The 11,572-nt window shown below is 47.7% G+C and overlaps 1 protein-coding gene and 1 pseudogene across 3 annotated transcripts; both read right to left on the bottom strand.

The window, feature by feature from the left end:
* ITPRIPL1 (ITPRIP like 1) lies at window positions 1–4,630 on the bottom strand. 3 transcript variants are annotated; one of them, XM_045162184.1, is made up of 3 exons: window positions 4,363–4,630; window positions 4,071–4,174; window positions 1–3,227 (listed from the first exon to the last, which is right to left on the bottom strand). In XM_045162184.1, exon 3 carries the CDS (start codon window positions 3,211–3,213, stop codon window positions 1,570–1,572), a length of 1,644 nt encoding a protein of 547 aa, XP_045018119.1. In that variant the 5' UTR covers window positions 3,214–3,227; window positions 4,071–4,174; window positions 4,363–4,630; the 3' UTR covers window positions 1–1,569. The 3 variants fall into 3 exon arrangements, with proteins under 3 accessions (XP_045018119.1, XP_045018120.1, XP_045018121.1); XM_045162185.1 differs by lacking the exon at window positions 4,071–4,174; XM_045162186.1 differs by lacking the exons at window positions 4,071–4,174; window positions 4,363–4,630 and adding an exon at window positions 3,563–4,060.
* A 2,548-nt stretch (window positions 4,631–7,178) lies between these two features.
* Window positions 7,179–7,705, bottom strand: LOC123464751 (annotated as a pseudogene).
* Window positions 7,706–11,572: the final 3,867 nt, after the last annotated feature.

Genomic DNA, 11,572 nt, shown 5'->3' with positions numbered 1-11,572 from the left:
TACAGAAAATAGTCTCCTTTATTGACTTGGAAGTAAAACATCAGCAAATTACTTTCTAAACAAAAGCATATAGATGTTTTTAAAACACCAGAATCCCACCAGCAGAGAATCAGCATCACTGCATCTGACCTTGAAAGCAGCACCTGGCCGATACCTACAGACAACGTCAGAACCTAGCAGCTATTGTGCAGCAGTGGGGGCCCTAAATATTGGCTGGCATCAGCATCTGGGACCCTTGTCATTTATTCTTGTGGAAGGGAGGATGTGGATTCTATAACCAAAGCCTCTGTGGCCAGCATCTAACCCCACCCCGAGCTCCCCCCACCCAAGGTCAAGGTAAACGTGGGGCCCGGTTCTCCCGGCAGTGCTGGTGTGTTGGCTAGGAATAGCACTGGTATTTCCAAAACAACCACACCCACAGCTAGAGTCTCACATTTCTTAATGCTCCTCCCCAGGATACCCAGGGTTTTGAAAGACGGGGAAATATACCAATCACATCTCCAGAATCATGGCTTTGTTTGAGCTGATCAGCTTCACAGCCCCTTCCTGTCCAGCCCTGGCAATGGGCCTGGATTGCAATGACCCCGCTTTGCAAACCCAAAAACATAGTTCAAATAATACCTTGTCATCTTTGAAGAGAGAATACAAAGGCATTACCAGACTGAAAAGAAGCATAGCTACATGTGGTAGCTAAACCTTCTTTCCATTTAACAAATAAGTGACTCCCCTCAGAAACAGTAATTGTTCATCTCCAAGCCTCCCAAGAGACTGTCCTCCTTAAGGGTTTTTTGATGTTTCCAGGCCCGAAGTTGGCTATCGGATGTTGGCAATGTCATTAACTTTAGAATACACATCATCTCAATTATGGGACAGGCCATTGTCGACTTAATATTTGTTTGTGAATCAATGCTAATAAGTTATTTGGGTAGCATTGGAGTTTTTCTCAGATGCATAAAACAGCTATATTATATTTCACATAACATGAAGAAAGGGCTAAATGAAGAAAATGGCAAATAAACATCTTCAAATAATGAAGGTCTGAAAACTCTGATCCTAAAATAACGAGAAGCTGCCGTAACAGTATTTGGGATAAAATGGGGTGCTACCAGCTTGGCTGTGAATTGGGCTGAGTTCAGTAAGGAAGCCAGTTTACAAGGTTTGTGTGTGGAGTCATTCACACACACACAGAATAAGCTGGAATAGAGGTATTCTCTGGTTCTTTCACTTCCAGTGTTGCTACACACCCCAACTTCACAGGTCCCCTCCAGATCTCAATTCTTTAGCAGCAAGGCAATCCCATAACATCCATTTCCCTGGGCCTTCTTTGGGTCATGATGAAAGTTAAGTCAGGAGAAGAAAACTTCAAAGACCCACCCTAGATTAGCCCCTGCAGGCTGGACCCCTCCTCATAACCGCTTCATGTATACCTAAGTGTCTTAATCTATCATAACCCCCTCCTGGCAAGGTGAAGGTCACACATACTGCTGATGTGTCTGAGAAATAAAACTCTTTTTGCTGCCTGAGGAATCAGAAATACCGTCTCCCCCTTTTTAATGGCCTGTATACAAGTCAACGTGCCCCGGCCAGCGAGGAACAGGGCAGAGCTTTCACCTGGGCCAGAAGGTTGTGGAACTCTTCCACCGCCTGTGAATGTGCCATGGGGTTTAGCACCAGGTGTTGGAAGAGATTGACGGGCTCAGCATTCCGAAATGTCTTGGGAATCGGGATGGTCAGGGGCAGGAAGGTGTTACCGATGAGGAAGTGATGGAGAGACCTCTGCTGGAGGCCTCGGCCCAGGAACCAGAGGATGTCCTGGAGTCGCTGGGAGAGCATGTCGTGTTGCCAGTCTGTGAGGGGGAGCCGCAGTAACAGGTGCATGAGGGCTGTCTTGAAGTGGTAAGAGGTGAGGATGGGGCGGGACGCTCCCTGGGGTAAACTCTGAAGGTCCCGGAGACTCAAAATGATCTGGAGGCACTTGAGGTGACAGGTGTTCTCGGGAGCAAAACGCCCGACCAGCTTTAGGAACAGGTGCTCACAGGCTGCAAAGGACTCGGGCCAGTCCACACTGGTGACCTGTTCCTGGTCGGGGGCCTGACTCACCAGGTAGACCAAGGTGTCTTCCCGTTGCACCCCCAGGACCAGGCGGATGGAGAGGAAGCGGCCTGAGCGGTAGTCCAGCCTGAGCTTGCAACAGGTGGTGGACGGTGGCAAGCTGAGCTTGAAGTCATACTTGTGGGCCACAAGGGCCCAGGCATTGCCCACCATGTTCCGGAACCATTGTACAGTCTTGTACACGTCCAGGTGGGAGCCGGTGCAGAGCGCCGCCTTGATGGAGCTGTTAGACTTACCCACGAGGGCCGAGTGGTCCCTGTGGTGGTGCACCAGGCACAGCACGTCCCCCAGCAGCTTCTCGCGCTTGCACACGCATCCTGACTCCACCAGCACGCAGCCACAGCGGCGGCCGAGGGCCGGATCCCTCATCTCCAGCACGAACATTGTGCCCTGTGGGGGGATGACGGGCACCAGGATGTCAAACTTCTGGGTCTCATGAAGGGTTCCCCATTTCTCGAAAGCCGCCCCGATGCCCAGGCAGTCCTCCAGCTGTGGGTGAGCCTCCCGGCGGCTGAGCACCCGACAGGCCTCGATGAGGTCATCCACAAAGCTCTCCACAAACTCGCAGGTGCAGGGCAGGTCCCGGGTGACGTTCTGGACGTGGTGTTTGTGGAAGGACTCCAGGGCCTCCCTGGAGGGGAAGTCAGTGAGCCAGTTGTAGGAGGTGATGGGCACCACTCGGACCTCCTCCTCATCGTCGTCGCTGCTGGAATCAAAGGCTGGCTCGTGCTGCATGTTCTGTCGCAGGAGCTCAAAAATGAGAAAAATGCAAAAGAGGCCAGCATTCCACAGATTTCCTAGCATCCAGCCCAGGGGGCCCTCCTGGCCGTCCACCTGGAACGGCCACCCCCTGTCCTTCTTCCCCAGCACTAGCTGGTCACCGGAGGTGTCCCCTCTCCAGAAGTTCTCTGCCTTCTGCTTCTCCTCTGCTGCTCGCTTCCTCTCTTCAAACTCCAGCTCCAACTGGCGCATCTCCTCGCTCATCCGCTTTTCCAGCTGCCGGCTTCTGGCTAGCGTGTCCAAGTCCATCCGGTCACTGACCAGCAAGGGGTGGTGGACAACGTACATCACTGCCAAGAACAGAAGGCTTATCACAGCCATGGAGGCCCCTGCATCTGGAGAAGTAGGAGGGTGGGAGTCAGTGGTGCTCTTCAGGATGCCTCTGCTCTCCAGCGCACACTCCCCGGAGTACCGGAACCCCAAGTCCTGGAGGCCAGCTACTCAAGAGGAACAGAAAGCTCACAGAGCTGGGGCTAGGCAGAGCAAGGGCGGTGAGCCCGGGAGGAGTCTGGGGGGGGAAAGGGGAGCAACCAGATGTGCCACCCAGTCTCAACTGCTTTCCTTCCACATGGTGTGGGTGGTGTTTAAGGTTTCCAGAATGTGGACCACAGAACTGTCTGCGTTCCTGAGGAGGAGGGGGAGGGGGACCCTTGGGCCAGGGTGGCCTCACCCGACTCATCAGTCCACTGTGGGCACCAGGTGTGCCCCGCTGATCCCAGAGGCTCCCTTCCACAGGTCTGCCTGAGCAACACCTTTCCTCCTCTTGCCCCAGGTCAGCCCCAGGCCCGGCTGTAGCACCCCACTTCCTCTGTGACTTCACAATCTTCATTCGGCACACCCTGTGTCATCAGACCACTCAGCCTCTCCTCTTCCCCAGTGCCCGGTAGACCAACCCCCAGTGGGAGCCAAGGAGACACAGCGCCACCAGTCACCTCTCCAGCCCTGCCCTTGTGCTCTCTCAGATCCTTAGGGGGCTGCGGGATGCCCCATTGGTGAGCCAGGCCCAAAGGCAGGCGCAGCTACATCTCTCAGCCCAGGAAACTTCCTGAAGAACCAGAAGCCCCAGGCCTCCTAAGAGCCCACAGTGGTGGATTCCTCTGGCTCTCCATCCACCGCAGTGGCCTAAAGCTTCCTGGATCTTGAATCCACCCCACCTGTTCACAAGCTATAGGCCTTACCGAGATCATGAAGGACTACAACGTGTGGGCCCTGAAGCCAGGTGGTGGGCTCTCCTCCCTTTGGAACTTGTCCTTGCTTAGTCTCACCGCCCTCTCCAGGAGCCCTGTTAACATTTACAAGGTACCTGGGGTCTGGATCAAAGTCGTACACCACCACCCACACCCCTTCCCCGCCCCGGGCCGCCATTCATAACTTCCCCAAATTCCACGCCCAGAGATCTGAACTCTCATCCGTCTATTTTTTCCAAGCCAACTCACGGTTTCTCCAGGGACCCGGGGCCAGGTTACTCACAGTCGGTGTTAGCACGGATACGGTCTTAAAGAGCCCGCGCGGCCTGACGGTCCCCGCCCTCTTCCCCGCGCGGCGGGGGCTCCGGGTTCCTCGCCGAGTCCGCCCGCAGGAGTGGTCCCGCTGCCCTCTCCCGGGGAGCGCATCGTGTTCGCCCGAGTGTCCGATCGCCCGTGGGCCGCAGGCCTCGAGACCCCAGCGTGCCCCGGGCGGCTCCGAGGGCGCCAGCCCGACTAGGCGCTCCCGCCGTCCAGGCTCCGCCCAGCCCCGCCCAGCCCCGCCCACCCAGTGCCTGGCCGCCCAGCGACCTCGCGGCGGGAGTGGGGCCCAGGGATCCTCCTCTCCGTCGAAACCGGAGCTTTGTGTCCGCCGCCTCCGCTCCTCAGGCCCTGCGGAGGGGCTGTGGCCCCAGACTCGCTGCTGAGGGGCACTCACGTCTTGGCCAGTCAGCCTCCCTAAGGTGGCGCTAGGGGGCACTGCAGGGCCGGCTGTCAACTCCACTCAGCGGGGTTCAATGGAGAATATACTTAATGGGAATTTAGAATATGCTTACAGTAAGGATGATGGTGGCATAACCAAGAAAGGTGGGCGGGTCTGGCATTTCCACTTGCGGCTGGCTCTGCGCAAAATGGTAGCTACCAACCTGGGTCCTTGAACTCTAATCAATAGAAATTGATGAGGGCAGATGAGAAATTTATGCAAGGCTGTATTGGGACTTCTGCTGCAGCAGGAGAGAGAAAAGTAACAGGTTCCCTTACTCCTTCCATGGGGGTGGGGGGTAGCGGCGCGGGTGGCGGCAAGCTGGTTCTTTAAATGGATGAGGGCAGGGGCAGGTCCAGGGCTCTGGGGAGAGTGGTGGCCTGGTGGTCTGCCATCCCCTTGGTGGCAGCATGTGCAGGAATCATGCCCAGGACACTGCACTTGCTGGGGAACCTCGGAAGTGGCAGCTGGGTTGTTGGTCTTTTTGTGTCTTGCTGTTTGTAATTTGTCCCAACTGCAACATGCAGGTAGTTATTTTCAGTCGCTTACAGTTTCTTCATATTCTGTTGCCAGAGGAGATGCTGATGCAAGTACTGCAGCAAGGGGTCCCAGCTCCTAGCCTGAGTCAGTACAGCACCTGAGGTTTGTTGTCAACATCCTTAATATGCCTCACTTCCGGCCAACACCCAGACTCGGGTGTCTTTCCACAACTCCTTTCTCTTATCAAAGTAGCTCTCATGAAAGGCCCGGACCTCACCCAAAGACTTGGCTGGAGGCCTTACTCACCACTCACTAGCCACTTGGGAATAAGTATCCTAAATCTACCGGGTAGTTCAGCTGGTGAGATGAGTGGGTGAAAGAGAACTTGACAAAGTGTCAAGACCAGTCGAGCTTATGATTCGCTAAGAAATGCCAATAGAATGCGCATTTTAGAAAGGATCTTGAGGGGCTTTCTGGGTGGTCCAGTGGTTGAGACTCCGCGCTTCCACTGCAGGGGATACAGGTTCAATACCTGGTTGGGGTTAGATCCTGTATGCTTCACAGCGTGGCCAAAATTTTTTTAAAATAAAGAAAAGGATCTTTAGAGACTAAGAAGGAATCTTAGCCTTTCTGTCTTGTGTTGGCTGTCTGAAGAGAAAAGGAAGATTTCATAATCTCTCCATAATTACCAATTGAAATCCTTCTGCTGAAGGATAAATTTCACACCTCCTAGCTAGTGGTTCGGAGAAGGCAATGGCACCCCACTCCAGTACTTTTGCCTAGAAAATCCCATGGACGGAGGAGCCTGGTAGTCTGCAGTCCATGGGGTTGCGAAGAGTCGGACACGACTGAGCAACTTCACTTTCACTTTTCACTTTCACGCACTGGAGAAGGAAATGGCAACCCACTCCAGTGTTCTTGCCTGGAGAATCCCAGGGACGGGGAAGCCTGGCGGGCTGCCGTCTATGGGGTCACACAGAGTCGGACATGACTGAAGCGACTTAGCAGCAGCAGCAGCAGCAGCCAGTGGTTAGGGATGCAGAATGTCCCTATACAGAAGGGATGTCAAACAACTTGGACGGTACTTCCAAAAATACTGACTTATGGTAGAGGGGGAAAGATTCTTCTCACTGGCCATTATTGACGTTCCAAAGTTACTCTTTATAAACTTTCATGATGAAGAATAGACCACAGGCTCCTGCTACTAAGCATCAGTGCAATCAATCAGTGATAATGAAATTATTATTTTAAAACTGATGCCATGACAATGTCAGGGTGAAAAAAAATACATTTCAAAGTGGGCAAAACAATGGGTTTTAAAGTCATGTGTTTAAAGGTGTGTTTTCATGATCAACTAAGGGTTTTTTTTAATAGTTTAATGTATTTTAATAGCAGACTTACAGGAACAGCACAGAAGACAGACAACATGAAAAACATGTACTTGCACGTAGGGCAACTCAGTTAGAAAAGTATAGTGAGTGGTGGAATCTACTATATGATAAAAATGCTACAAACACCACTTAGTTGCAGTCAATAAGAAATTTACTTGTTTTTAAAAAAATCCAAATGCTGGCATTGTCCAGAAAAATTTAACAGGTTTATTTATAATTGTTATAAAGTTGAACTGCTGAAACTTGTTCACTGAAACATTTTGACTTTCATTAATGCTTTATGTCCCCACATTTATATTAAAAATTCACACACAAATGAAAATGGAAAAACTGCCAATACGTGATTTCTGTCCCCTATTTTCCACTTGCAATCATATACTTAGGTACCTTTTGACCCCATGGAAAAAAAAAAAAAATCTAACGTTCAGAACTACCAGTAACAGGAAGAAGATAATTTTTTTTTTTTTGAAGAATGAAATGTTTCCCATCATAGTGGATTCTTAAGCACGTTCTTCACGTATGCGGTGTGCTAGCTGGATGTCTTTTGGCATAATTGTTACACGTTTGGCATGGATAGCACACAGGTTGGTGTCTTCAAAAAGGCCAACCAGATAAGCCTCACTTGCCTCCTGCAAAGCAGCAATAGCTGCACTCTGGAAGCGCAGATCTGTTTTGAAGTCCTGAGCAATTTCCCGCACCAGACGCTGGAAGGGAAGTTTGCAAATCAGAAGTTCAGTGGACTTCTGATAACGTCTAATTTCACGGAGTACCACAGTACCAGGCCTGTACGATGAGGTTTCTTCACCCCTCCCGTAGAGGGCGCACTCTTGCGAGCGGCTTTTGTAGCGGGTTGCTTCCTCGGTGCTTTACCACAGGTCGATTTGCGGGCAGTCCGCTTTGTACGAGCCATGGTATAGAGACCTCCTTACTTACCCCCCTTCTCCTTCGGCTGGAGCTCGGCGAGCTAGAGGCGGCGCTGGCGTTGGAGAGCGACGGCCAGGGTTTGTTTTAAAATAATTGTCAGGTTAGAAGACATTTGTTAATTGATGGTCTGCACAGAAATGAAGTTAGATGTTATACCAAATTAGAGACTCCAAATTAGAGACCTACTAATCCATTTAAGAGCTTCCCTGGTAGCTCAGATGGTAAAGAAGTCCCTGCCAATGCAAGGCATGCATGTTTGATCCCTATTTTTGGGAAGATCCCCTGGAGAAGTGAATAGCAACCCACTCCAGTATTCTTGCCTGGAGAATTCCGTAGATTGCACATCAACAAAAAGCCCTCTAGCGGTGAACACTTCTTGGTCTGATTTCTAGTGATTTTTCTTCTTCAACATGATGAAGTTGATCCAAACCAAGTTGTTCGGACACCTTGTCAGTCACACTACTTGGTGATTGTACACAAATGACACAAGAATAAACTGTAGCAGCAGTTACTCATTTAAAAAATATATAGTAGCTTTCCCCCAAAATAAATTTAATAAATTTATTTTCATCATTAAAAATAAATATGCAGAAAGTACCTAAATAATTTATTCGATTCTGCCTCCTAGCCTGTAAAATCTAAAACTTATTGAAAACTATTATACCGATGAGAACAGTTGCTCAAAGACTTGAAAACATTCGTAGAGAGATCAATAATTAAAAAACAAGGCAAACGATTTTGAGTGGTCTTCCCAGAATTGATGAACCTACAGGTATTATTGATACTGTTCAATTGTTGCTGTTTATTCAAGAAGCCAGAGCAGAGTTTGTAGTTACTGAAGAAGTAGACTTCATGAATATCTTCATGGACCAGCTAGAGGCAAGAATATTTCAAAGTTGAGAAAACACTAATTCAGTACAACATAAAGTAGCATCTGCTAATATGTGTTACATCTGATGGTGGGAAAAATGTTTGTGGAACAGGAAAAGCCTTCGGTGAACAAATTTACAAAACTAGTGAAGAGGTATTTAAAGTCCATGGTTATTCATCCTATTATTCATCAGCAGGTACTTCGTGGAAAATATTTGAATCCATCATGTTTCAGTGATCAACAGTGTCAACGGTGAACTTAGTTTATTCTCATGGACTTAAAAATCATCAGTTCTGCGAATTTTCTTTAGGAATAGAAGCTGAATATACTGACTTGCCCTACCACACAGTAGTTTGCAATTTTTTCAAGATTGGAGCTGAGAGTAACATTTTTCTCTCTGAAACTGTCCTCAACTACTTTGCTCAAACACTGAGTGGCTTTGGAAATTAGTTTTTGCTGCAGACTTGATATTGTTTCGTAGTGAGGTCAACCTAAAATTACAAGGCAAAATGGCATATGTGAAATTTATTCTGTGATAAAGTCATTTCAACAAACTGAATCACAAGTAATAGCAAGCTGCTCAATACACTTCCCATGCTGTCAAAAGATGAAACAAGAAACAGGATGTCCATTCCCACATAAATCTGCAGTAGATATATTTTCTGAATTATTTCTGAACTGCAGTTCCAGCAGTTTGCCAGATAACTGGTGCCAGTGGAAAGAACAGTTCCATATTTCAAAATCCATTTAACTTTGTTTTTAACTTTTAATTGAGGATTTTCCAGGTAATTTCTAATGAGTGATTAATCTGCAGTATAATGACATACTAAAAGTCAAATATTGAGATAAATCTAATTATATAAGAATGCTGCTTCTGCTGCTGCTGCTGCTGCTGCTAAGTCTCTTCAGTCGTGTTTGACTCTGTGTGACCCCATGGACAGCAGCCCACCAGGCTCCTCTGTCCATGGAATTCTCTAGGCAAGAATACTGGAGTGGGTTGCCATTTCCTTCTCCATATAAGAATAAATATGCTCAATTAAAATCATAAGTTATGGATTAATATCAATTAACAATCTTTATCTGTACTGAAAAATATTTTCAAAGAATCACTATGTACAACACAGGGAATATAGCTAATATTTTACAATAACTGTAAATGAAATATTACCTTTAGAACTGTGAATCACTGTGTCATACACCTGAAGCATATAATACTGTACATCAACCACACCTCAACAGAAAAAGAAGCAATATGTAATATTTCATTACAGACCAGCACTTACAGATGAAATTTGCAATCAATTTGGATGATCAGATCAGTTGCTCAGTCATGTCCTACTCTTTGCGACCCCATGAATCACAGCACGCCAGGCCTCCCTGTCTATCACCAACTCCCAGAGTTCACTCACACTCACGTCCATCGAGTCAGTGATGCCATCCAGCCATCTCATCCTCTGTCGTCCCCTTCTCCTCTTGCCCCCAATCCCTCCCAGCATCAGAGTCTTTTCCAATGAGTCAACTCTTCCCATGAGGTGGCCAAATTTGGATGATAGGGAACACTAACTTTGAGCCCCAGCTCACTGACTTGTTTTTTTTTTTTTTTAATTCCATTCTTCCATTCAGTTCAGTCGCTCAGTCATATCTGACTCTTTGCAACCCCATGGACTGCAGCACACCAGGCTTCCCTGTCCATCACCAACTCCTGGAGCTTGCTCAAACTCATGTCCATCGAGTCAGTGATGCTATCTAACTATTTCATCCTCTGTCGTCCCCTTCTCCTCCTGCCTTCAATCTTTCCCAGCATCAGGGTCTTTTCAAATGAGTCAGTTCTTCGCATCAGGTGGCCAAAGTATTGGAGCTTCAACTTCGGCATCAGTCCTTCCCATGAATATTCAGGACTGATTTCCTTTAGGATGGACTTGTTGGATCTCCTTCCAGTCCAAGGGATTCTCAAGAGTCTTCTCCAACACCACAGTTCAAAAGCATCAATTCTTTGGCGCTTAGCCTTCTTCACAGTCCAACTCTCAGATCCATACATGACCACAGGAAAAACCATAGCTTTAACTAGACGGACCTTTGTCGGCAAAGTAATGTCTCTGCTTTTTAATATGCTGTCTAGGTTGGCTTTTCTTCCAAGGAGCAAGCGTCTTTTAATTTCATGGCTGCAGTCACCATCTGCAGTGATTTTGGAATCCAAGAAAATCAAGTCTGTCACTGTTTCCATTGTTTCCCCATCTATTTGCCATGAAGTGATGGGACTGGATGCCATGATCTTAGTTTTTTAAATGTTGAGTTTTAAGTCAGCCTTTTCACTCTCCTCTTTCACTTTCATCAAGAGGCTCTTTAGTTCCTCTTTACTTTCTGCCATAAGGGTGATGTCATCTGCATATCTAAGGTTATTGATATTTCTCCTTGGAATCTTGATACCACCTTATGCTTCATCCAGCTCGGCATTTTGCATGATGTACTCTGCATACAAGTTAAGCAGGGTGACAATATACACCCTTGACATACTCCTTCCTGATTTAGAACCAGTGTGTTGTTCCATGTCCAGTTCTAACTGTTGCTTCTTAACCTGTATACAGGTTTCTCAGGAAGAAGATAAGGTGGTCTGGAATTCCCATCTCTTGAAGAATTTTCCACAGTTTGTTGTGATCCACACAGTCAAAGGCTTTGGTGTAATCAATACAGCAGAAGTAGAGTTTTTTCTGAAACGGTCTTGCTTTTTCTGTGGTCCAACAGATGTTGGCAATTTGATCTCCGATTCCTCTGCTTTTTCTAAATCCAGCTTGAACATCTGGAAGTTCACAGTTCATGTACTGTTGAGTCGTCTCTTAGAGAATTTTGAGCTAGCATGTGTGATGAGTGCAACTGAGTGGTAATTTGAACATTCTTTGGCATTGCCCTTCTTTGGGATTGGAATGAAAACTGACTTTCCAGTCCTGTGGTCACTGCTAAGTTTTCAAAATTTGCTGGCATATTGAGTGCAGCATTTTTACAGCATCATCTTTTAGGATTTGAAATAGCTCAACTAGAATTCCATCACCTCCACTAGCTTTGTTTGTAG

This window comes from Bubalus bubalis, chromosome 12 (assembly GCF_019923935.1).
Source record: "Bubalus bubalis isolate 160015118507 breed Murrah chromosome 12, NDDB_SH_1, whole genome shotgun sequence".
In the NCBI taxonomy this organism is placed as follows: Eukaryota; Metazoa; Chordata; class Mammalia; order Artiodactyla; family Bovidae; genus Bubalus; species Bubalus bubalis.
This window is presented reverse-complemented; position numbering and strand designations above follow the sequence as displayed.

Bases quoted from the DNA above. Each gene is read 5' to 3' on its own strand.
- ITPRIPL1 (XM_045162184.1), bottom strand. From the start codon at position 3,213: ATGGCTGTGATAAGCCTTCTGTTCTTGGCAGTGATGTACGTTGTCCAC.